Source organism: Carettochelys insculpta, chromosome 30 (assembly GCF_033958435.1).
Source record: "Carettochelys insculpta isolate YL-2023 chromosome 30, ASM3395843v1, whole genome shotgun sequence".
NCBI classification, from domain to species: Eukaryota; Metazoa; Chordata; order Testudines; family Carettochelyidae; genus Carettochelys; species Carettochelys insculpta.
In genome coordinates this window covers 10,135,172-10,158,447 of record NC_134166.1, presented here as the reverse complement: position 1 = coordinate 10,158,447, position 23,276 = coordinate 10,135,172, and the positions used below count along the sequence as shown (strand labels likewise).

The 23,276-nt window shown below is 59.9% G+C and overlaps 2 protein-coding genes across 7 annotated transcripts; one reads left to right on the top strand and one right to left on the bottom strand.

Moving 5' to 3' along the window:
* The first annotated feature begins 2,942 nt into the window (after nucleotides 1-2,942).
* On the top strand, nucleotides 2,943-9,820 carry PPOX (protoporphyrinogen oxidase). Of its 3 annotated transcripts, none has more exons than XM_074980825.1 (13): nucleotides 2,943-2,984; nucleotides 3,277-3,371; nucleotides 3,989-4,123; nucleotides 4,477-4,592; nucleotides 4,722-4,854; nucleotides 6,193-6,337; nucleotides 6,644-6,834; nucleotides 7,172-7,232; nucleotides 7,530-7,648; nucleotides 7,937-8,050; nucleotides 8,492-8,641; nucleotides 8,720-8,762; nucleotides 8,948-9,820. In XM_074980825.1, the coding sequence occupies exons 2-13, from the start codon at nucleotides 3,285-3,287 to the stop codon at nucleotides 9,079-9,081; spliced, it is 1,428 nt and encodes a 475-aa protein (XP_074836926.1). In that variant the 5' UTR covers nucleotides 2,943-2,984; nucleotides 3,277-3,284; the 3' UTR covers nucleotides 9,082-9,820. The 3 variants fall into 3 exon arrangements, with proteins under 3 accessions (XP_074836926.1, XP_074836928.1, XP_074836927.1); XM_074980826.1 differs by lacking the exon at nucleotides 2,943-2,984 and adding an exon at nucleotides 3,003-3,020; XM_074980827.1 differs by lacking the exon at nucleotides 3,989-4,123 and having other exon boundaries at nucleotides 2,948-2,984.
* Nucleotides 9,821-9,940: 120 nt separating this feature from the next.
* On the bottom strand, nucleotides 9,941-21,763 carry B4GALT3 (beta-1,4-galactosyltransferase 3). 4 transcript variants are annotated; one of them, XM_074980822.1, is made up of 9 exons: nucleotides 21,341-21,762; nucleotides 20,252-20,361; nucleotides 18,595-18,846; nucleotides 15,803-16,118; nucleotides 14,826-15,061; nucleotides 14,527-14,717; nucleotides 13,898-14,020; nucleotides 12,326-12,430; nucleotides 9,941-12,200 (listed from the first exon to the last, which is right to left on the bottom strand). In XM_074980822.1, the coding sequence occupies exons 4-9, from the start codon at nucleotides 16,056-16,058 to the stop codon at nucleotides 11,564-11,566; spliced, it is 1,548 nt and encodes a 515-aa protein (XP_074836923.1). In that variant the 5' UTR covers nucleotides 16,059-16,118; nucleotides 18,595-18,846; nucleotides 20,252-20,361; nucleotides 21,341-21,762; the 3' UTR covers nucleotides 9,941-11,563. The 4 variants fall into 4 exon arrangements, with proteins under 4 accessions (XP_074836923.1, XP_074836925.1, XP_074836924.1 ...); XM_074980824.1 differs by lacking the exon at nucleotides 18,595-18,846 and having other exon boundaries at nucleotides 21,341-21,763; XM_074980823.1 differs by lacking the exon at nucleotides 20,252-20,361.
* Between the last annotated feature and the right edge of the window lie 1,513 nt (nucleotides 21,764-23,276).

Here is a 23,276-nt window from a genome sequence, read left to right as displayed (position 1 = left end):
CATGGAGCAGGCAACCTGAATTTCCTTGACAAGTCCTGCATCTGGGGCTGCTTTTCCTGCATAAATTTTACAAAAATCTGGCATCCCTAGCACAGGATAGGCCCAGGACTCTACTCCCCAGTGCCTGTCTTCACCTTCCCCTAGCAGCAGGTCTGCGTTCGTCCTCCATCCCTGGAGGTCCCAGCACACAAGGACTCAAGAGCCAGTTTGCTAAGTGACCCCCACCCCACTCAGTCAGAACTCCAGCTTCCCAAAGCCCTGAGCCAAGGAGCAATGGAACTTTAATGGGGATTAACCCCCCACCCCCGCCAGCAGCAGCAGGACACTGCAAGGACACCCTGGTTCCTTCCTGTAACCAGGGAATGGGGTCAGGCTATTCTCCCTGCCCTGGGGCAGCTGCTGCTCCTGGCCTAGCCTGCAGGGCTGGTAGGTTCCTGGCTACCCCCCTAGAGCTGGGCTCCTGTCTCCCTGCTGCTCTGCACCTGTTGCCTGGGTAGGGCCCCTGAGGGCTGCACCGGGCGGACAAACATGCAGCACTGGTGTCAGGAGTTAATTAGCTCCAGCTGGTGAGGAAGGGGAGGCTGGGAGCTCCGGGACCAGTGTCCCCTGGGTGCCCTTGTTGCTGCAGTGCTGCAGCATGGTTATTGAAAGCCCAGCTTCACACAGCCCTCGGGGCTGCTTATTTTAGGCTCACACAAGTTAAAAGGACAGCAGAGAGGCCTCAGGAGGGCCTGGGTACTGTTCCTGCCTGCAGCACTTCGCTGCCAGGTGTGAAGGGAGCGAAGCCAGGTGAATGCAGCACCAATGTGTGTCAGTCCAGCAAGCTGCCAGGCCAGGCAGGAATGGCCAGGAGCCTTAGGCCAGGAGAGCTGTTTCTAGGGGCTGCTGCAGCTCCCTCATACAGGACAATGTCAGCTGGCCCAAGCCCTAGACCAGGCCTCTGGTGGGCCCCTCTCCAGCTCAATTGCCTGGGGTCCAGGCCCCTAAATTAATGGCACCCCAGAATCTTAGCTTTAACACTGAGAAGCCTTGTCAGCATCAACCCCATTGCTCAGAGTGATTTTCTGATGCAGCCTGCCAGGCCTGGAGGGGCAGAAGGGGTGTACTGCCATATGTCCCTTGGTGCTGCCAGCAGCCAGGACTCCTGGGTTCTCTTCATTGTTACAGTGGTGTCCTGCTCCTCCCTTGAGTATTCCACTTAAACGATAGTAAGAAAAGAGTAGGAATGAATAGTGGTGTGCTCCGGATCAGGAGTGGGGGAGGTGGTTCAGTGGAAACATTTGCCAGGACTCTGGGGACGGACTCAACTCCCCAGGTCAAATCCAGCCAGTTCTGCATTTGGACTACTGCTGTCAACTTACTCATTAATGATCCCGGAAGAGGAGCAGAGAGGTAGTCATGTTAGTCTCTACTCCAACAAAACAAAGCAGCAGAAATGTAGCACTTTAAAGACTAACAAAATGATTTATTCGATGATGAGCTTTCATGGGACAGGCCCACTTCACCAGATCCATTTAATTTCCAATACAGACTGACATAAGTACAGAGGACCAAAAAAAAAAAATCTTGCAATAAAAACTGAGGAGGTTAACATTGAGGTGGCAAAATTTGCAGCAACGCAAAATTACTCAAGAAGGGGTTTGAAGCTGCCTGCAATGAGTTACAAAGGGATCTCACCAAGCTCGGTAACTGGACAATGCCAGGGCAGATGGAATTCGGTGTTGATAAATGCAAAAGTAATGCACGTGGCAAAATACAATCCCATCTAAACATACAAAGATAATGGGGTCTGAAATAGCTGTTACTGCTCAGGGAAGAGATGTTGGAATCTTTGTGGCTAGTTCCCTCTACTCAGGGTCCTGTGGCAAGCTAAAAAGCTCTCAGAGCATTGGGAATCATTAGGAAAGGAATAGAGACTAAGACAGAAAATATCCTATTGACTCTCTATGAAGTCATTGGTTACTGCATGCAGAGCTGGTTGCCCCAGCTAAAATAAGATGGATTTGGAAAAGGTCCAAAAAGGGTTGAGGCCGGGGACACCCTCTCCCAGAAGTGTGTCCTCAAGCTGTTGGACTGACCTCACCAGATCGGAATCAGCATTTTTCCTCCATGAAGCCCCGTCTGATCCCCAGCGCCCTGACTCGAGGGTGGGGAATTGGAGTCATTTTATGTGTCCAGGAGTGTGGTGGTTTCCCCAGACACTGAGTACCCCTGAGGGTCCTAGAGGTTGGGACATAGCCTCTTGGCTTTGGGACGAAGGCCTCACCAGGAGCTTACTCTCCTCCAAGCATGGGAATGGAGAAGGTGGATGACAGGAGGCACCCCAAAGCCTGGCCATTAATGGCACACAGCTCAGGAAGACGGACATGAATGCAACCCCACAACAGCTGGGAACAAAGGCCAGCCAGGTCCAGTGGGGTGTTAAGGTGATACAGGTGTGGGGAGGGGCCTGGGGGGCAGTGGGGGCTGGGAGGGGTTGAGGAAGTGGGGTGATACAGGGGTGGGGGCGGTGGGGTGGGGAATGGGGGGGTTGAGGAAGTGGGGTGATACAGGGGTGGGGGAGGCCTGGGGGGCAGTGGGGGCTGAGAGGGGTTGAGGAAGTGGGGTGATACAGGGGTGGGGGCGGTGGGGTGGGGAATCGGGGGGTTGAGGAAGTGGGATGATACAGGGGTGGGGAGGGGGCTGGGGGGCAGAACAGGAGGTACTGGAAACTGGGGGGCGGGGCTGGGCGGGGTCAGCGAACGGGCAGTCTGCCCCGCCCACAGCTCGCTCCGCCCCTCCCCGCCCTGCCCTGCCCTGCCCTGCCCCGCCGTATCAGTCTGGCCCCGCCCGGCCGCCGTACCTCATTCCCCTCCACAAGGGTGGAGCCGACCTTGTGGCGTAAGGACGGACTGCTCTCTAATTGGTCCGTAGCAAATTGTGCCCGCCCCCATCTTCGCCAATCCCGAACGCGGCGGCGACCGAACCTTCGGCTTGTTCCCAGGGTGAGAGGGGCCAGAGTCTTGGGTCTGCGGGCGGAGGTGGGGGGCCGAGGGCGGGGGTGCGGGGCGGAGGTGCGGGGCTGGGTGGAGGGGGGGCAGTGGGGGGCTGGGGTGTGGTAGTGCAACAAGTACCTTGAGCCCAGCACATGCCATGGGCCCTGTCCTAGGTGTGGCTCTGTCTCGTGTTGCTGCTCCCAGGTGGGGTCTGGACCCAGAGACCCCAGGATGGGGGTTGGGGAGCAGCTGATCCCAGTGTGGGCGCATGGCCGTGCTCACCCCCTCCTCTCTCCTCCAGGCTGCTGGATGCAGAGGACGGTGGCTGTACTGGGTGGTGGGATCAGTGGCCTCACTGCCTGCTACCACCTGGCCAAGAGCCCCAACGCTCCCAAGGTGAGACCTGTGGGGTGCACTGTTGCAATGGGTTGCTGATCGTGGGGCCGTCCCACTGTGCTGAGATCAGCTAAGGCTCTTCTGTGGAGGCCACAGAGTAGAAGGGCTGCCCTGCCCTGCCTTCCAGGGGCAAAGGAGCCCCTTCCCCGCAACCTTCCATCCATGGCCTCTGCTGGAAGTGCCAATGGGGGTAAATGCTACCTGTTATGGTGCTGGCTTTTATGGCATTGAGGGGCCCTTTGATCACAGCTACCTCACTCCGTTTGGGCATCAGCCAGCTCTTTGCCTCTTCTGACAGGCTCATCTGTGCCAGCTGCTGGGGGCAGGCTCTTGGGCTCTTCTCCCACCTCGTGCTTCCAGGCTCTGTGGCGCTAGGGTCACCAGTAAGCAGCTAGTACAATCCAGTGCCAACCATGGAGCTCAGTGCTGGAAAATGGCCTCAATAGGCCACAGTCTGGGAGTTAGGGAGCCTGGGCTGCGCTCCAGGGTTACTACAGCCATGTGTGCCAGGAGCTGTGGTGTTATAGGGAGCTGACTGAGCCAGAGGAGTTCTCTCCTGCAAGAGCTGGGGTAATTGCATCCCTGCCCTGTCCTGATGGGCTCCCTGCTTCCCACAGATAATCCTGCTGGAAGGTAGTGGCCGCCTGGGTGGCTGGCTCCATTCCACTCGCACTGAAGATGGGGCCGTATTCGAGCATGGCCCCAGAGGGATCCGACCGGCTGGGACTGTGGGGAAGAACACGCTGCTCATGGTCTGTGGGTAGAGCCTGCGGCAGGGGGTGTGGGAGAGGGACATGGAGCGTTGGTTCTGTAGCCAGGTGGGAGCCCCTAAGACAGGGGCTGGGAGCCCCACTGGGTTGTGGGGCAGTTCAGGTGGGGTAGGCGGAGTAGCTGTGTGCAGTTGGGCAAAGCCGGCTGCTTGCTCTGCCCTGTCCCATCTCGGTTAGGGACAGGGACCCTGGCGTGATAAGGACCCCCCCAGCCTCAGCTATGGGGTAGGGAGTTTTGGGGCAGCAGGAGCCTTGATGTTGGTCGTGGCCCCTTGGTGCTGTCCTTACCCAGTGACACCGGACAGTCACCATCTGCCCTGCTCTTCTCTTGCCAGGTCTCTGAACTTGGCTTGGATGCAGACATCCTGCCAGTGCCTGGTGACCACCCGGCTTCCAAGAACCGTTACCTCTATGTGAGCGGGGCACTGCACAAGCTGCCGTCTGGTGTTGGGTACGTGTCCCATGGCGGCAGCTGCTGCTGTGGGTGGTCTTGCCCGTGGCCCTGCCCAGCCACTGCACTGCCTCTGTTCACTCTGCCTACCATGCCCGAGCCTGGTGACCCCTCTGTGTTTGTTGGCAGTGGTGTTCTGCGGACGGTGCCGCCCTTCACCAGGCCCCTGCTCTGGAGTGGGCTGCGTGAGCTGGCAGCCCCCCGGGGCACCCAGCCAGATGAGACCATCCACAGCTTTGTGAGCCGCCGCTTCGGGAAGGAGGTATGAGCCCAGCCTGCACAGGCTTGGGAGCCAGGAGGTGTGTGTGGGACTCTGTGCTGGGCCGGGAGCCTGGGGTTAGGGAGGAGCAGGGCTCAGGCAGAGGGCTGGGGCTGGGACACAGGGTGTGGCAGGAGCAGCTCTGCCTATCTGCACCCTGCAGAGGGTGGGGGAAGGGAGCCAGGCAGGGCCCTGCCTCCGGCAGCATGGGATCTGTGCTGCGCTGTCATGGGGTCTTGCCTCAGCCCCTGTTGCTCCAGGCTCCTGGAGACCCAAGGCACTTTTGGTAAGAGCCAGGCTGTGAACCCAGCTGCCCTGAGGCCAGGCTGCTGAGCTCTCCTCATGCCTGGCTGCCGTCAGCTGCATGCGGGAGTCAAGGTCCTGGGTTCTATTCCTCACTCTGCCCCAGCTGGTCATGCCTGAGTCCTGGTGGTGGGCAGTGTGCCCTGTCAGCTGTGTGCTTGTGTGGCCGCTCTAGAGCCCAGAATGCGCACGACTGGGTTTTGTGGGGTTGGTTGACGGTGCACGTTCATGTGCCTTGGCGCATGTAAATAAAGTATTCTGCACATGGCTGGGAAATATTAGAGGGAACATCAGTGGTGGAGACCCTAACTGCCACCGTGCTCTGGGGCCCGAGGGGGAAGTGCTAGAGGAGGTGGGGGCTGAAGGGGCTGCCGGGTAGCCTGGGCAGGCCTTTAGGTCAGCACCATTGAGTGGTGGGGAGAGGGAACCCAGGATCTGAGGGGAACCTTGTGCTGAGAGCCCCATGAGGGGGGCTGCTGCAGAGTGGAGGCTCCTGTACTTGGCCCCTGCTTCCTCCGCTCAAGTGCAAGGGAAACCTGCCGGGGCTGGGTGGGGTGTGTCTGACTACAGGCCTGGCGCTTGCCTGTGCCCATTAGCATGGGGAGTGTGAGGGGAGTGCTGGGGGGAAGAGGGTGGTGGTCTGGTCTGACTGTTGGCTTGGCGCTGGCTACCTTCTCCAGGCTGTGCTCTGTGCTGGGGGAATTGAGCCTGGTCTGGGGCTGGAGCTCTGGGGCCAGCTGGCCGCCTCGACTGGTGGTGGGCAGGGCAGGTGAACCCAGGGCTGTCTCTGCTCACTCCTGGGTCTGTGCAGCCAGCTGTGGGGATGGAAAGCAGCACTCGGCTCCAGGGTGCTCTCTGGCCCCTCACGCGGCTGTCCTGCGGGGGAGTGAGAGCTGTCTCCTCAGCTCACACAGACTCGCCCTTCTGGGAAGATCCCATCTCTTGCCTATGCCCAGCAGCTGTGGGTGAGGCTGGCCCTTGCGCCCGGCAAGGCAGGACAGGACAGGCCTGACCACTCCTCTCCCTTTGGCTCCCCAGCTGGCTGACATTGCCATCGACAGCCTGTGCCGGGGGGTGTTTGCTGGAGATTGTCGGGCCCTGAGCGTGCGCTCCTGCTTCCCGGTGCTGTTCGAGGCTGAGCAGAGGTGGCGCTCTGTCATCCTGGGGATGGCCCTGGCTGGAGGTGAGCGCTGGCCACGCAGCCTCCGACAAAGGGGGCAACGGAGCCCCAGGGCCAGAGGGGTGCATCTGTGCACTCGGCTGTGCTACAGAAAGGCTTCCCCCAGGGACAGGAGCGTGTGCCCGAGCCGGAGCCCTGCTCTCCCACTGCCTGGCTGTGCTGTGGCCTGTCTTGTGCTGCCAGGTGCCCAGGGCCAGCTCAGATCTCTGGGGCCCTTTTCTTTGCTGCCCATTTGGGCAGCTGGGAGACTGGGGCTTCCTGGGGGCCCTGCACTGTGGATGGGTCTCATAGCCTTCTCTCTGCTCCCAGGGAAGGGCCCTGCTCTGGACTCGGCCCTGAGCCGCAGGGCCCAGGAGGAGCGCTGGAGCCAGTGGTCACTGCGGGGGGGCTTGGAGATGCTGCCTGAGGCCCTGCAGGACTTCCTGAGCCGGCGAGGGGTGGAGATTCACTGCCACGCCCACCTGCGGCGCCTGGAGTGGGCGGCACCTGAGGGCTGGCAGGTAGGGGCAGCAGCAGGGTGCACGCATCTTCCCAGACCCCCTCTGAACCGCAGGGCTCTGCTGGGGCACCGAATGGGGGAGGGGAGCTGGGCATCAGAGGGTTAAACCACGACTGAGCCTCAACTGGTCGCTGTGCTTCCTTGTGGAACACTTCCATTGCCCCAGTCAGCTGAGAACACAACAGGCTGGCCAGGAGGGTGGGAGCCAGGACTCCTGAGTTCTCTTCCCAGCGTGGCCACTTTCCTTCCTCCTTGGGAAGCCCCCTGTGCTCTGGGGGGCAGGGGTGTTGACCCAGCCTTGCTGGGGTCCTTGCTCTGACTGCGCCTTTCCCATCCAGATCACCCTGGAGGACGGCAGCCTGAGCGCAGACCACGTGATCAGTGCCCTCCCGGCCCGAGGTAGGGGGGAGCCTGTGCTGAGGACAGCCCCTCTGCTCTGCTGAGGCGCTGTAGTCGCTGTGCTCCCATGGGGCCATCTGCGCACACTAGGATGTGGGAGCTGGGAGCTTTGTTCAGCAGGGGGCCTGGGTGCTGCCTCCGGCTCAGGGAACCTTCCCCTTGGGGCAGGGGTGTGGGCTGGGTCTGCACACCTGTGTCCTCTTCCTGGCCATGGCCTGGAACCAGCATGCAAGCTCTGAGCAGTGGGGAGGGGTCCCAGCCCCCTGTGCCCCCGCTGAGGCAAGTCTCTGTTTCCAGCTCTGGCGGTTCTTCTCCCCAGCTGGGCTGAGCTGCTGGCCCAGGAGCTGCGCAGTATTGGGGCTGTGTCCGTGGCTGTGGTGAACCTGCAGTATGACGGCGCCACGCTGCCCATCATGGTGAGACTGGGTAGGATCCTGTCTGCCACCCCAAACCACTGTAGCCCCCTCGCCTGGGCAACCAGCGTTACCTGGGGCTGAGCAGGAAGCGGGAACCCCCTACAGCCTTGGCCTGGTGTCCCAGGACCCTACCTCATCCAGGGAGGAGCCAGTGGCTGCGGGGAGCTGCCAGCAAGCTGAGTGCAGAGCTGGGGGTGGGGGCAGGGTGTCTGTCCATCCAGCTGCTGTCTCCCCTGGGGAAGTAGGGGCAGGCCCTGGGGGTGACAGGAGGCTCTTGTCTCTGCCTAGGGCTTTGGGCACCTGGTGCCCTCGTCTGAAGACAGCTCCCTGCTGGGCATTGTCTATGACTCGGTTTCCTTCCCGGAGCAGAATGGCAGCGGTGGCCCTTCTGTGCGGCTCACGGTGAGCACACCCCCCTGCTCCCTCCAGGTGGCTTGCCGGTGGCAGAGGGGACTGGACACGGGTCTGGCTGTGGGCCCTGGCAGCCTGGCTCCGGTCACAAGGCACGCAGGTGCTTGACACCAACTCACTTCTTCCTTGGCCCTTCCCACCTCAGTGCCTCCTGCCTGCAGGGAGGCTGGGTGAGGAGCTGATGGGTAGGGCCTGCTGGTGGGCGCTCCAGCCCCCAGCATGCTGTGGGCTTTTCCCAGGCTCAGGGACAGCCTGGCTGGGCCTTAGCTCTGCCCTCCTGGCTGCTTGGTTTGGGGCCAGACTAGGCCCTGTTGAGGGCAGGGAGCTCCTGGCTTTCTGGAGCAGACAATGGCACCCCATGCACGGCAGCAGAGCCTTGTTGGCCCCTAGCCAAGATCCGGCCCCTCCGAGCGGACGTCTCACTGCTTACAGGTGATGCTGGGCGGTGCATGGTTCGAACAGGACTTTGGGGACCCAGGCGTGGTGCCTCCAGCCCTGCTGCTGAGCCGTGCCAAGGAGGCAGTGAGGGCACACCTGGGGCTGGGGACCGAGCCTTCCCGCACAATCGTCAAGGTGCTCAAGGTAGGTGGGGTGGATGTGGGCAGCACTGGGAACAACGGGAGACAAAGCACCTCTCACCTGTCTTTGCTCTGTCCGCAGGCTGCCATCCCCCAGTATGTGCTCGGCCACTGGCAGAGGATAGGTAAGGTGCACCGCCCTGGGCTGCCCCTGGCTGGTTGGAAGGATGTCCCAGGGGATGGGGTCCTGGGCTGGGTGGTGGGGCCTCTCACTGTGACATCTCAGCCACATGGTCAAAGATGGGATTTATTGGCACAGACAGGGAGCCCCTACAGCTCCTCTGTCCTTACCTCTATTCCTCCTTGGCAGAGACCATCAACCAGTACCTGGAGGAGCAGGGACTGCCGCTGAGCCTGATTGGGGCTTCCTACCAGGGTGTCTCCATGAATGACTGTATCTACAACGCCAAGACCGCTGTCACGCAGCTACTTGGCCAGGTCTGACTAGCCTCCAGCACCTGATGCTTGAACTAACTGGAGCACAGTGACACCCCAGCCAGGCACTGGGTGCTCACAGCATGAGGAAAAGCTGCCGCCTTCTGAGAGCACTGGGGCCTGGCTTCCTGCCCTAGGCCGGTGGGCCTGTCATGTCCTGCGGGAGGCCACGGGCAGTAAAAGCCTCCCCCTGGCAGCAGGGAGCAAGGAGAGGAGGCTGGAGTGCTGCCTCCCAGCAGCTTATGGCTGCAGCATTATCTGTTTTCAACAGTGCTGAGGTGCCAGCCTGATGGTGGGGGCCATCTCCCTTGCCTGTCCTCTCCAGCAGGGCTTCAGGCCAGGCTGCCTTTAACCGAAGAGTCGGGGGGGTCCTTCTGCTGGGGTGGAGCTCAGCAGCAGTGTTCCCTCTAATTTTTTCCATCCAGGGGCAGAATAAATGTTATGGTGCACAAAGGCCTGTGTGAATGTGCACCACCCCTAGGAACACAGGCTGTCCCCAGTAGGTGGCACTCGAATCTCTCCTCTGTGGTCACTTAAGGGCTCAGCAGCGCAGGGTGGCAGCAGGAGGGCAGTTCCCTTGGCAACCTGGGAGTCCCTGCACAACCTCAGCACTTATCATTGACCCATTTAACCTGCCGTCGCCCCCCTCCCCTGTAAGTGCAGCTCTGCTGAACAATTCTCCCTGGCGAGGTGCCAAGATGGGGCTAGGCCTAGTGCCAGGGGCTGATGCTGTCATGTACAGAAGAACTCAAGCGATGCAGCAGCACCCTGAGAAGTGCTTGTGAGTGTGCAGCTGGGTGAGCCACCAGGTGCTGTGACATCCCACCTTGCTGCTGAGAGGGCATGTTGCAAAGGGAGGAGCCAGGGGCCAGTGTAGGACAAAACATTTTATGCAGCAGTGCACATGTTCTGCAATAAATAACCACAGCAAATTGTCATCACTGGAGGGGAAGCAGCCCTGGGGCTGGCCAAGCCTCCTGGGTGGGGGGAGAGGGGACCAGCCCAGCTCACTCTGAGCACAGTCTACTCAGCCCCCTCCTTTCCTTCAAGTGAATTCAGGGTTGTGGAAGGTGCCCCCAGAGGCTGTAAAGTCAGGTACAAGCCAGGCCTGCAGCAAGACACGGCCCGTCAGTGCTGGGAGAGGCACACTGAAATCCCAGCCTGGCCCTTGGATCCTGCCTTGGAGAGGTGAGCTCCCAGCATTTGCCTCACTAGCTGTAAGGGGCAGCAGGGCAAGGCTAAGGCCCCAGCTGCCCCAGGGTAGCTTTTCGTATGAACCCTGGCCTGGCTGCTGTAGCCCCAACCTGATCCAGTGGAATGGGCTGGTGCCAAATGCCCTGGTGCTTCTGGACAACCAGCCACATAAGCAGTGCAGGAGGGAAGGGGACCTGGGCCCAGGCTAGTAGCCCCCCAGCTGGAACAGCTCTGGACAAGGTGGGGACCAGCCCCTGGGAAAGGAGGGAGCCAAAGTGTCTCCTCTCCAGCCCAGGAGAGCAGCTCCCCACCTGTGCTGCCACCCTCCCACCTGCAGAGGGATCACATGGCAGGAGCTGGAGGCCAGTGTGGTGTAAGTCCAGCACTGAAGCTAAATAGCTCCAGGGAAAAGGGTGAGAGACCAGCCTTCCCTCTTCCCCCATGTCTCACTCTGCCCAGCCTGGGGCCTGCTGCAAGCTCAGGAGCAGCAGTTCACCCTGGGGCCATGCCCACTGATGCTGGGGTGGGGGTCTCTGGTCCAGCACAAGAAGCCCTTGGTCCCCTGCCCCAGGGCACAGCAGGAGCTGGGCTTCCCCCCTCCCACCCACACAGCTCAGGCTGGAGAGGCACAAGATGGCTCCAGTCCAAGGCAGGGACTTAGGCTCAGCTGGTCAGCAGCAGACTGGGAAGGGGCAGAGCTACAGCTCAGACCGACCTGAACACCCCAGTGCCACAGAATCCTGGAGCAAGGGGGGCACAACTCAGCACTGCCCCACCCCAGCCTGAGCCAGCTGTTTCCCCCTGCAGGAGCCTGCCAGCCAGGCAGCTCCGTGGGACCCCCTGTAACCACACCCATGGTTGGGGCCTGTCCTGAAGATGCAGCACAACCCAGCTCCCGCCTTGCTGGAGCTACCCCCTACCTCCCACATCAGCAGGCTCTGCCCAGATGTTCTGCCCAGCAGGACGGGCCCTGGCTGAACAACCTTCGGTCCCTGCCTCCCCGCCCAGCCTGAGGGACTCCAAACCAGGGCTGAGTTTGCAGACAATGGTTGGGGCCAGCTGGCTGATGAACCCCAGAAAGAGGCCTCAGAGGTACCAGACTCCACTCACAGAGGGGCCATGCTGCAGACACGTCGGCTCCTGTCCTGAGCGCCAGGCCCCCGCCCGGCACTGGGGAGCTTTGAGTTCAACATGCCCAATGGAAATGAAATTTGTTCCAGGAGCTAGGAAGGGCCCAGTTCACACAACATGGCTGGGGCTGCCCCACTGCGTGCCTGGTGTCCAGCACCCCCTCTGTTTAGCGGGTACTCTGCAGCATGGTCTGATTGTCCCACTGTGTCTGGGGGAGCTGCCCTCGCGCCACGGCCTGTGAGGCAGCCCCACCCACATCCATTTCCCCAGACTCAGGCTTTCCCTTGCCCGAGGGCTCCTGGCTGTGCTGCAGTGTCTCAGGGCTCTGTGGAGGGATGCTGGCACTTGGCTGGGTGCCCTGAGCAGCTCCACCCTGCAGACCAGAGCTATCCACCGGTCCCCTCGGGGAGCCTTCCCTGGCCCCCAGCTGGCCTGCCGTGGCTCGAGGCCCCTCGCTGTGTGTCTTCGGGGGTGGGGGCACCCCCCAGCCAGCCTCCTGTCCAGGTGTCTTGGGCAGATGTGGGGGCTGCTCCCCCCAGTTTGCCATGGCCCAGGACAGCTTGGCAGGGTGTGTTTTGTGCAGCATCTCCTGCCTGAACTCGTGGTTGGTCCCTCTCTTGTACTTCTGCTCCCCAAAGCCAGGCGCAGGCCCCCTCTGGCTCTTCAGCGCCCGGGGGTTGGTCCCGATGTCAGCAGTGATGTTGGTGTAGAGGGGCTGCAGCTCCTTGGCCAGCAGCGTGTAGGTGAGCGAGTTCATGCCGTCCTGCGTCCACATCCTCTGCGTCCGGATCAGCAGGTCAAACCTGGGGGGTGGGGTGGGGCAGCGAGTCAGTGCAGGGGCTCCGTCCGGCCCTGCCCCCACCCTCTGGGACCCCCGCTCAGTCCAACCAGGAGCACAGCAGGGTGGGGCCCCAGCACACGCACTCACCGGTGCGGATTCTCTTCGTTGCCCTGGTCGCCTTTGTGCTTCACCATCTTGTAGTGGCCGACCGAGATGGGGGGGCGGGCGATCTTCATGCCAGCCAAGCGCACCCTGGAGACACAGGACACATGAGCCTCAGTGTGGTGCCCAGCGCCGGAGCTGCAAGCTCTGCCCCGCTCGCTGCTGTGCACCAAGCAGCCAGCTGCAGGGCCCTGCACTGGGCCTGAACTCCAAGAGCCAGACAGCAAAGAGACCTGTGCTCGAGAAGGTGCAGCACCGCCCCAGCCCGCTCCAGGAGCCAGTTCTCCCCACTTGGAACCGGGTGGCTGGCCAGGGATCCATGCACCAGGCCAGCAGGGCCAGGGCAGCCCTAGTAGCACAGCGTCCCAAGGACCCTGCCTCCACTCCGCTAGGGCAATGGGTCTCCCTGCTAGCTCTGCTACAGACCCGCCACCCTCCCGTGGTGCTGGACCTACCTCAGCATGGCTGGCAATGGCCCTGAGTGAGAAATGAGCATGCAAAGAGTCCCGAGAGCCAGGAGTGGAGAGAAGAGAGAGAAGGTGAGAGACAGCCAGGGCTACAGAGAAGGGGTGCGCCAGGGCCAAGGAGCGACAGCCACATGGGGAGGAGGGGAGAGCCAGAGCCAATGAGACAGCCGCGAGGTGGGGGGAAATGAGGCCCAGCCACAGACTACGTGATGTGGGGACGAGGACCAATGAGGGCCAGCTGTGGTTTGCAGTGGTGCTGGCAATGAGACCCAGCCCCACATGGCGGGATGCAAGTGCAGGGCCACTGGAGCACGAGAATCTCAGCCTCTGCAGGTCCCAGTTAGGGAAGTGGGATGTCCCAGAGGGACGTGCTGTCACTGGGCTCAGACCGCCAGAGACGCTGCTGCCGACCCCTCGGCTCAGGCTGTGGGTGACAAGACCAGAGCCCCATGCCTTCCTGCTGCCAGCTCGGCCAGCCCTGGCAGTAAGCAGGCCCTGCCCAAGAGCACTGCGGCTGCACCCGTCCCATTGGGGCCCAGCACACTCCCAGCGCCAAGGCAGCGATGGCAGCAGAGATGCCTCCCAGCCTGGAGAGCGGAAGAGGTGACAGATCCTCAGGGAGCCAGTGCCTGGTGCCTGCAGCCCAAGGCCAGGGGAGCAGAAGGCAGGATGGGCCAAGCAGTCTCCACCCTGCTGTGCACGGGGGTGAGGCAGCTGCTTTAAGCCAATGTGGGGAGACGGTGGTACAGTCACACCCCTCCTGCACAGGGCTGCCCACCCGCTGGGCCAGCTCCTCACCCTGCAGCTCGGTGGTGCCCCCCGCGACAGAAGCTGCCTGAGCAGGGGAGTGGGCCAAGGCCCCAGGGCTTGGGGCAGAGCAGCTGGAATTCCCAGGCTCCCCAGTGCTCCCTCAACCGTGTCTCTAGTCAGCAGGACCCCGTGTGGCCAGCCGGGGGCACTGGGCCTGCCCTCGGCAGGGGAGGAAGCGCACAGACCCCAGGCCAGCAGTGGGGTGGGGACAAAGGTGCTAGCTACACCCCCAGTGCAGCAGGAGGGGCGAGAGCCAGGCCAGGTGCTGGAAGCGACTCACCTGGCAGCAATGTCGTCGTCCTCCCCGCCCCAGCCCCAGTACTCGTTGGGGAAGCCGTTCATTTTCAGGTACTGATTGGGGGTGAGCGCCGACACGCCGCCGAAGTACTGGGCATATGGGAGGCTGGAGGAGAGATGGGGAGGGGGACTGAGACCAGCCGGCAGAGCCAGTATGCCAGTCCCTGGAGGAACCAGCCCAGAGCCCAGTACCTGCCCTGGGCAGGCTGGCTGGCGTATCAGGCGCCAGATGGACGGCGTCAATCTGCAGTGAAAAGCCACGATGGTGACAGGCACAGCTGGTATTAACCGAGCGCGCAGCCAGCCATGGAAGAGCAGGGGACATGGGCCCTGGCAGAGCAGCTCAGGCACAGGCCCAGGCCATCAGAGTGGGACTCAAGGGCCCTGGCAGGGTAGCACAGACATGAACAACAGGGGGCTGTGGGGGCCGGGCAAGGCAGGGCAGCCCAGGAAGGGAGCAGCGGGCATCACAGGGGCAGGACTGAAGAACACCTGCCTATGGCGAGTGGCAGCTGCTGGTTTCAGTCCGATTCTCTGCCCCAGCACCCAGTGACGAGCACGGCAGCCTGTGTGGCGGGACGCCCGGAGGGCCAATGGCACGCGACAGCTCACCTGTAGCCAAACTTGTTCATGGCGACGGAGACGTGCTTGGGGCTCCAGGGGTCGCACGTGTACAGGTTGTGGTCGTTCTCGGGGATGAGGTCAACGTCGTGGAGGAAGAGGCAGTCCCACTCCTCGTCCTTCAGAGCCTCCTTCACCCCCACGTTCAGCAGCTTGGCCCGGTTGAAGGTGGAGTTCCCAGCCTGAAGCAGGGCAGTGCAAGGTGCTCAGACAGGCCAGTGAAGGAGCACCAAGCCACAGGGATGGCCCGTACGGTGCCCCAGCCAGGTGCAGGGCGAGCGAAGACCCACCTGGTGGATGACATAGATGCCGTACTGCAGCTGCTGGCGCTGCAGGAAGGGGTGCAGGTAGTAGAGCAGGTGCCGCAGGTGTGTCTCCCGATTGCGGTGAGGGATGAGGACGGCTGTACGGGAGCGGGGCTCACAGGTCAAGGGACGGTACCTGCCCCCTTCCCTCACGCCGGGGTTCTTCTCCAGGATCTGCTTCAGTGTCGGCACCTGGCTGAAGCTCACAGTCAGGGGCCCAACTGCAGGGCAAGAGCACAGCTGGCATCATGAGAAGAGGGACTCACAGCCCACCACGCTGCCTATGGGCCCACAGCCCCAGAGCGTGCCCAGCCGAGGCCCCCAGGCTGGCCAGCTCACTCCACAGCCCAATCCTGGTACCTGCCCACACATCCAGAGGCATCCACACCACCATCCAAACACACTACACAGCCCCCCGTGCTGGTGCCTTTGGCTCACCCCCAGTCAGCACTGGGCACTCAGACCCCTCAGCTACTGCCCCAAATGTTCCCCCTCCCCCCGTGGCCATTGCTAAGGCGCTCAGCAGGCACGGGCCTGGAAAGCGACCCAGCCAAGCAGGCGCAGGGGGCTTGGGCAATGCTCAAGGGCGCCTGACATCGCATGGGTGGTGTGGGGGGGGAGTACAAGGCTTTGGAGAGTGAGGGCTGCTGTGAGCCCAGCTGAGTAACCTTCAGGTTCATCCTTCACCTGACAGCGAGGCTCCCTCCCATGCCAGGCTCCCAGCCAGCACCCCACCGACCCCCTGCACCCCAGCAATCCCCCCTCCCCCACAGGGCTCCCAGCCAGCACCCCACCAACCCCCTGCACCCCAGCAATCCCCCCTCCCCCACAGGGCTGCCAGCCTGCACCACCAACCCCACCCCTCCTGGGGCTCCTGGCCTGCAGCCTGCACCCCAGCAATTGCCCCTCCTACACAGGGCTCCTGGCCTGCATCTCCTCCACCATCCCTGCACACAACTTACTGAGGTAGGGTGAGCGCTCGGGGCAGTAGGGCAAGGACCCTGTGTGGCTGCCTGCTGGAGGCGGCCGGGGCAGGAGGCGGCTCAGGTTGGTGTACACGTCATGGGTGCGGGAGTAGTCGAAGACGGGGTTCGTGTCACGCCCGAAGATGGAGGTCAGGTTCCGGAAGCCTCCGAAGGAGAAGTACATCATGAAGGCAAACTGGAAGCAGATGAGCAGGGCCAAGGTGCAGGGCCGGTCCAAGAGTCTCCGGATCATGATGCCAGGAGATAGCTCCCCTCCCCCGCACGCAGTGCCGGGTGGCGTCCCTAGTTTGGGCTGGTGAGACAGAGAGAGAGCAGTCCCTTTCAGACTGCCCTGCGACACAGCATGCAGCTCCCCACGCGCTCCTGGGAAGCACACAGCTGGCCTCACCCCGCCACCGTTAGATCACTACCGGAGACATTCCCTCCGTGCTGGGGCATAGCTGGCTGGGCCCAGGGAACAGGCTGGCAATGAACCAGCAGGCCTCTGGTTTAGCTGGAGTAACCAGATTGTGACGTGATCATGGCCAAACCACGCCCTATGGCCCACACCCTTCCCAGCCCAGGGGCAGGCTAGCCAGCAAAGCATTACGTGCCCTGGTGGAGATTCACTCTCCTGCCAAAGTGCTCTGCTAACTCTCGTGGGCACTGGGACAGCCTGAGGGACACCCAAAATGTGCTCCTCACCGCCACCCCTTGGGGAGATGCAGCAGCTGTTTAGAGAGGACCCGTAGTCTTGTGGCGTCCAATACGCTCCCCGTTGGCCACATGTGGCCGAATGGGGTGGCGGTATATGGTGAATGTGGCTTAGGAGAGCTGCTCATGTGGGCACCCTTCTGGCTGCTCAGCGCACGCACCCTGCCACATGGTGGTGGGATAAGTGCAAGGCGGAGGAGGCTACTCTGGGCTCCAGCCCCAGGGCAGCTCACGTGGCGGCAGCTGCTCCAGCCACAGTGTGGCTAACTCAGCTGCGGCTCCAGCCATCGTGAGTAATCTCGCTGCATGGGGGGGGCACTGTGGCGATCGGGTGAATTTGTCTTGGGCACCACGGCTGTAGTGACTCAGAGCTGCAGGGAGAGCAGAGGAAAGTGCACCAGAAATGCCTGCCTCCGGGCCTGGCCAGGGACAGGCTATTTTCTGAGATGTGCCACCACCTTAGCAAAGGCTCTTGGGTGTCCCCAGCTGCACTAGGCTGGGGCACAGAATCAGCCGGACCCTCCACAGAGGAGCAGTTTCACAGCTTGCAAGGAACGGCTCTGTCTTGGCAGAAGACAGATTGGCTGATCCACCATCTCCCTCTCCTCAGAGGGCTGCAGCTCCCCACTCACCTCCCCATCTGTACCATGGCAACTTCCTACTCCTTCCTCCCCTAAGTCTCCACAGACCTCTAACTGTCCTGCAGCACCACCCTGTCGACACTGCCTTGGCTCCACCTCAGCTCACATTCTCCAGGGCTTCCTCTGCTCTGACTCTGGAACTCTGTGCTGGGCCCACATCCCAGTCTGGCCCCTGCCTGCTTTGGTAGTATTTAGAAGGAAAAGTCCCACCTTCCCAAACTCACACTGCTACCAGCTTCTCACTTTACTGAGAACCCCTTGTCAGTACCCCAAGGGGCTGGGAACAGCCAACCCCTCTGCCCAGCTCTGCTCATCTAGCACCAGCTCATCTGCCCCGTTAGTGGCTCTGAACACAAGAGCCTTTTTTGTGATGACTCCTGTCTAACCCACTTCCACCCTAGGTGGAGCATTCGCACCCGCAGCCATGTCTGGTCTTCCCCACTGCAGCCAGAAGTGGCCTCTGCAGAGCTCCTGAAGTAGATGCAGATTCCAAGGCATCAGAAAACAACAAGCATGTCCACCTCCTGGGCTAGCCCTAGAGTCCATCCCTGATGGGTTCGTCCAACCTGTTCTCAAGACCCTCCTGGATGCAGCCTCCCTCACAAGCCAATTCCAGAGCTGAACTCCCCTGAGAGTTCAAAAGTTTTTCCCAATATCCAACTGCAATCTCCCTTGCTGCAGACCAAACCCAAGACATCATGTCCTGTGCCTTCAGTGGTCATGGAGAACGATCACAGCCATCTTTGTAACATCTGCTCAACTATCTGAAGACTTCTCAGTCCCCCTCCAACCCCGCAATCATCTTGCCTCAAGACGAAACAATTTCTTTAAACTTCTCTCATGGATCAGGTTTTCTAACCCTTCTATCATTCCTTCTGTTCCTCTCCTTTGACTCCTGTCTAATCTGACCAGAGAACTTCCCTGAGTACTGACTTGGAACTAGAGCAGACCTAGAAATACATCCTTTCTTGGCCAGTGATGGAGAATCCCCCACAATGAATAGCTAAATTACCCTCGCTTAAAAATTCAGGCCTTATTTCCAGTCTCAAACTGTTTAATTTTAACTTCCAGGTACTGGGCACACATTCTCTCTCTCTCTGCTAGACCAGATCCAAATGTTTATTCCCCAATTAGACACTTACAGACCGTGACCAACGCACCCCTTAGCCTTCTGTCTGTTAAGCTAAATGGCCTAAACTCCTGCTGTCTCTTGCTACAAGGCATCCTTTAGTTATTCTCTTGGCTCTTTTCTGAGCTCTATAATTTATCAACATCCCTCTTGACGGTGGACACAAAACTGGGCACAGTATTTTACTAGGGATCACACCTGTGCCAAATACAGAGTTAAAATAACCTCAATGTTGACACCTTATATTCCTGTCTATACAACCATATACACTTTTACAAGGCTGCTGTACTGCACAGAGAACTCACGTTCAGTTGATTAGCCACCACAAAGCTTTCCTTGCATCAGTGTGTCTCAGGGCGGCATCCCACAGCCTGTAAGGAACACCTCTGAGGTGCCTGGGCGCAAAACGAAGGAACAGGAGTTTCCATTTAGATGTTCCAATGGCCTCCCCTTTGCCCTCAGTCCATCACGTCACTGGTCTGCTCCCAGTGAGGAAATCCTGCCTCTGCGTCGTGCTAGAAACGTGCCAGCATCATGTCTGGTCCTGAGTTGGGGAGCTGCAGGAGACAGCACACAGCTGGTCAGGCCCACTGGCATGCTTGGGGGAAGGACAGTTAGGTGGGAAGTCAGAAGAGGGCTTAAGTTCTTTGTGGGAACATTGTCTTCTCTCTACGATCTCTACCTCTCTCCTTCCAGAGCACAGGCCCCACAGTGGAAGCTGTCACCACCTGCTACTTTCAGTTCAAACCTGCTTGTGTTTTTAGCACTTTTAGCTAGGAAGAGAAGCCCATGAGGCTGCCACCTCCCAGAGAGAGTCCCCACAAGAGCTGCTTCTGTCCCCACTCAGAAGTGTGAATTTTGAGGCCTCATCAGATCAATGGAGGGTCAACCCTTTTAGTTTTTCACCCATCTCCATCTCAAAGATCCAGGCAGCATTCTTCTACCACGCGGTCAGGTGCATCTGTCCTACCGTAGCCATGGCAGTTTGCCCTCCAGTCAAAGAGCAGACACACACTTTGTCCTTAACCTAAAACAAGCCCTTTCTCTAAAGCAAGAGTACTTCCTCCAGCACATCTCCTCTCCACACAGAGCTGGAACACAAAGGCTACGGACCTCAGCAGACAGAATCCTCTGAGGTTTAAATGACAATACCCAGAAAACAAACACCCTGCAGGACACCTGGGGGGGGAGCCGCATAATCGAGGGAGCTGATACTTTTTTAAGAGACTCAGGTAAAAACATTTACACTTAGTATTTAAAACAAAACAAAACAAAAAGGTGCTGTGTGCATGCAAGGCCATTTATAGAATTTGAGAACTCGTAATAAAACGTGGCCCAGCAGCAAATGTGATTTCACTACTAATCAGCATGACCCAACAATGAACATTCTCTCAGGTGAAGAGGCAAAACATTAAAACCAACATCACCCGTGCAGCTATACCAGGCCACAGAGATTCCATGATTCCACTGTGCTCTGGTCAGTAGGAGCCTGAGATTCAAACAGCTGAGGGGTCAGCCAAGGAACCTGCTGCTGGAACATCACAGCTCAGCAGCTTACCCCATGGGAACGTGGGAGAACGGAGGCAACCCCAGCTATTAAGGAGCCGGATGGGATATAATTTCACCTTCAAACCATTAAGTATGCTGTGCAATAGCTAAGCTTTATCCCCATTTCACAGACAGGAAATCTAAAGCATCGAGTGGGAGAGAAACTTGACTGGAGTCCCCCAGCAAGTCAGCAGGAGAGCATGATTCCCTCTCCTAAAGGATAAGAATGGCCAATAGCAGCCCAAGGGCCCAGTCAGGATCAAGAACTGCACAGGCGTATATGGAGACATGGCTACACTGTCTAGGCACAGCTAGAAATCACAACGCTCCTGACCTCTGGGGCCTCGTGCACAGCCTGGGGGCCATTCTGTACTAACACAAATCAAGGAGATCTGCTACAATCAATTCTCTCACCACAGATAAGCAGAGAGCAGTGTTTCATTGCTGGGCCAGGGTAACAAGGCAGACATGATGCAAACCTGCCCAACTGGCTTTACAACAGTCCATAGCAAAGGTAACAGGTTCTGGAAAACAAAGACATCAAAATCCATTCCAAGAATACTTCATGCACCCTCTCCTACACTCCCAGCCCTGCCTCACCAAGGCAGCTAACATCCTTGCACTTGGCCAGGTATCCTTGCCCACAGCATCCACCACAGCCCCACCAGCTCCCCACATGGCAAACAATGGGAGTGGAACCAGCAGACAGCTCCACCCACAACACACCCTAAAGCCACTGAGATGTGATATGTGTACACTAGTAGACACTTTAACTCTGGGGAAACCGTTCAAGCTGAGGATGTCAAAAACAGAAAGGAAGTTTGAAGCCCAGTCCCAGAGAAAGTTAGTGTTTGCCAGGGGCATTTGTGTATTCTATACAGCGATATAACTATCTCATGGAACTGGAAGGGACCTTGAGAGGTCATCGAGTCCAGCCCCCTGCCCTCACAGCAGAACCTGTCACCATCCCTGACATTTTTTTTCCATCTATTTGCCCCAGATCCTTAAATGGCCCCCTCAAGGATTAAGCTCACAACCCCGGGTTGAGCAGGCCAATGCTCAAACCACTGAGCTATCCCTCCCTACTTCAGAAATAAAAGTCATGTCACGAGTAACACAACACAAGTCTATGCAAGCCACCCTCCCTCCTCCTTTGAGTGTGTTCCAGGGATCAAAGTGTCAGTACTCCCAGCTCTCCCTACTGCGCATTACCTCCGGCAGCCCCATGATGCAATCAGGGCCTTCCTGGGCCATCCCTCTACCCGTTACTGGGGTGTACAACATGAATGTTATTAAGAGAGCAGACTGGAGTTTCTCCTCTGAAGTGTGTTCAGGTGCCACAGCTGCTCTGGCAGCATTCCATGTGCTCAGGAGAGTTCATTAACCAGGAGGCAAAAATGCACCCCGTGGATGGAGAAATTACTTTGATTGGACCTGGTCTCTCAGCTAACTGCATGAGCTGCCATACAAGATCAAATTTTGAATCCACATCTCACATCTTACCTCCAGGGGAAGTTAACACCAGCCCCAGCAAACGAAGGCAGGCCTTGTAATGCAGGGACCAAACCTGCGGGCCTCCACGCTGGGATGAGGTGGGGAAAAGATTCCTCCCACCGTCACATGGCAAAGAGCAGATGACCTGACCTGACCAGGCCAGTCATTCCCATCTCTGCACACATCACTAAAGACAGAAGAGCACTTCATGGAGATCCTGACTTCCTCTGGCCCCAGTGGTTTGTGCACCCACCTCAGATCCAGAACAAGGAGTTCCACAGGGTACCCACGCACGAGAAAATTAACATCAGCTGCAAGTATCCTGGCCAAACATGCTGCCAGAGCTGGGCAACTCCTGCCAGACCCCGCACCACTCAACCTCTCAGATCCCCACTGGCTTTTGCAGGAAGGCCGCTCATGCGCCCCAGCCAGCCTCACGCGGACCACACAACTGACACAACAGGCAACACTGGGTTAGGACCAAGAGCCCCAGCAGGGCACGTCAGGGCTGGGAGCTGAGCCCGTGGTCAGCCACATTCCCTCGCACCCTGCCACGTACACGTACACCTCCACCTGCGCAGTCCCCCTCCCCCACCGCCCAGCCATCTACCCCGCCCCCCACCTCTACCCCACCCGCACAGCCCTACCACATGCCCCCCACGGGCACCCCCTCCAGCCTTGCCATCTCCACCCCACCTGCACGGCCCTACCACCCACCACCGACCGACAACCCTTCACCCCGTCTACCCCCCACCCCCTTCAGCTCTGCCATCTACCCCGCCCCCACCTCTACCCCCCCAACACCCCCTCAGCCCCGCCCCCACGCCCCCCCGGACACCCCCATCAGCCCTGCCATCTACCCCACCCTCCTGCCACACGCCCCCGAGCCCACCTGCGCCCCGCTGCCCGCGCTGCGCCCTGGGGGGGGGGGGGGGGCGGTGGGTCGCTCAGCTTCGTCCGCCAGCCCGCAACGCCGCCGCCGCCGCCATCTTGGAAAAACCAGGCCGGGGGGGGGGGGGCAATGGTGACGCTACGGCGGGCGGGGCCCCTCGAAGTCCCACCCCCCTAAAGGGCCCTTCCCCAGGTCCCCGACGGGGCGGGACGGAGCCAAGGTTCCCCCCAGCCCCCGGGGAGCGCCCTGGCCCCCCACTCCCGACACCCACTCTGGGGAGCGCCCTGAGACTCACACGCCCCCCGGGAAGTGGTCTATGACCCCCCCAACCCTGGGGAACACCCTGCCCCCCCCCACACACACTGAGGAGCACCCAGTGACCCACACGCCCCCCGGGAAGTGGTCTATGACCCCCCCAACCCTGGGGAACACCCTGCCCCCCACACACACACTGAGGAGCACCCAGTGACTCACGCACCCTGGGAAGTGGTCTATGACCCCCCCAACCCTGGGGAACACCCTGCCCCCCCACACACACTGAGGAGCACCCAGTGACTCACACGCCCCCCGGGAAGTGGTCTATGACCCCCCCACATACCCCTGGGAACACCCTGTCACCCTGCACACACCCCAGGGAGCACCCAGTGATTCACGCCCGCCCCGGGAGTGCCCTTTGACCCCCACATGTGCTGGGGAGCACCCTATGACTCCCATAGTCATCATCTGCATACAGTTGCACAGTGCCTGTAAATTGTGCCATGGGAGATTTGGGGAAGGTTGAAACCTGTTGTCCCAGCTACACATGTATATTGCCCATTCACCAGAAGTGATCAGACTTCTGTTAAGTGGCAGTGATTGAGATAGGCTGTGGGTTTGGGGAGCCCAGATACTATCCCAGAGGATATACGTGTGGGCCTGCTAAACTCAGAGTGGTGAGTTTAATCCTTGAGGGGGCTATCCAGGGATCTGGGGCAAATAGATTTGAAAAAAGGACAGTGCTTGGCCCTGCCTAGGGGGCTGGGCTCAATGACCTCCTGAGGTCCCCTCCAGCTC

Excerpts from the sequence above, each read along its gene's own strand:
- PPOX (XM_074980825.1), top strand. The coding sequence starts at position 3,285 with ATGCAGAGGACGGTGGCTGTACTGGGTGGTGGGATCAGTGGCCTCACT. Across the intron at positions 4,124-4,476 it reads GGAAGAACACGCTGCTCATG|GTCTCTGAACTTGGCTTGGA; the intron begins GTCTGTGGGTAG and ends TTCTCTTGCCAG. Across the intron at positions 6,835-7,171 it reads CGGCACCTGAGGGCTGGCAG|ATCACCCTGGAGGACGGCAG; the intron begins GTAGGGGCAGCA and ends TTTCCCATCCAG.
- B4GALT3 (XM_074980824.1), bottom strand. The coding sequence starts at position 16,058 with ATGATCCGGAGACTCTTGGACCGGCCCTGCACCTTGGCCCTGCTCATC. Across the intron at positions 14,718-14,825 it reads GCATCTATGTCATCCACCAG|GCTGGGAACTCCACCTTCAA; the intron begins GTGGGTCTTCGC and ends GCCCTGCTTCAG. Across the intron at positions 12,431-13,897 it reads GACGACGACATTGCTGCCAG|GGTGCGCTTGGCTGGCATGA; the intron begins GTGAGTCGCTTC and ends CTGTGTCTCCAG.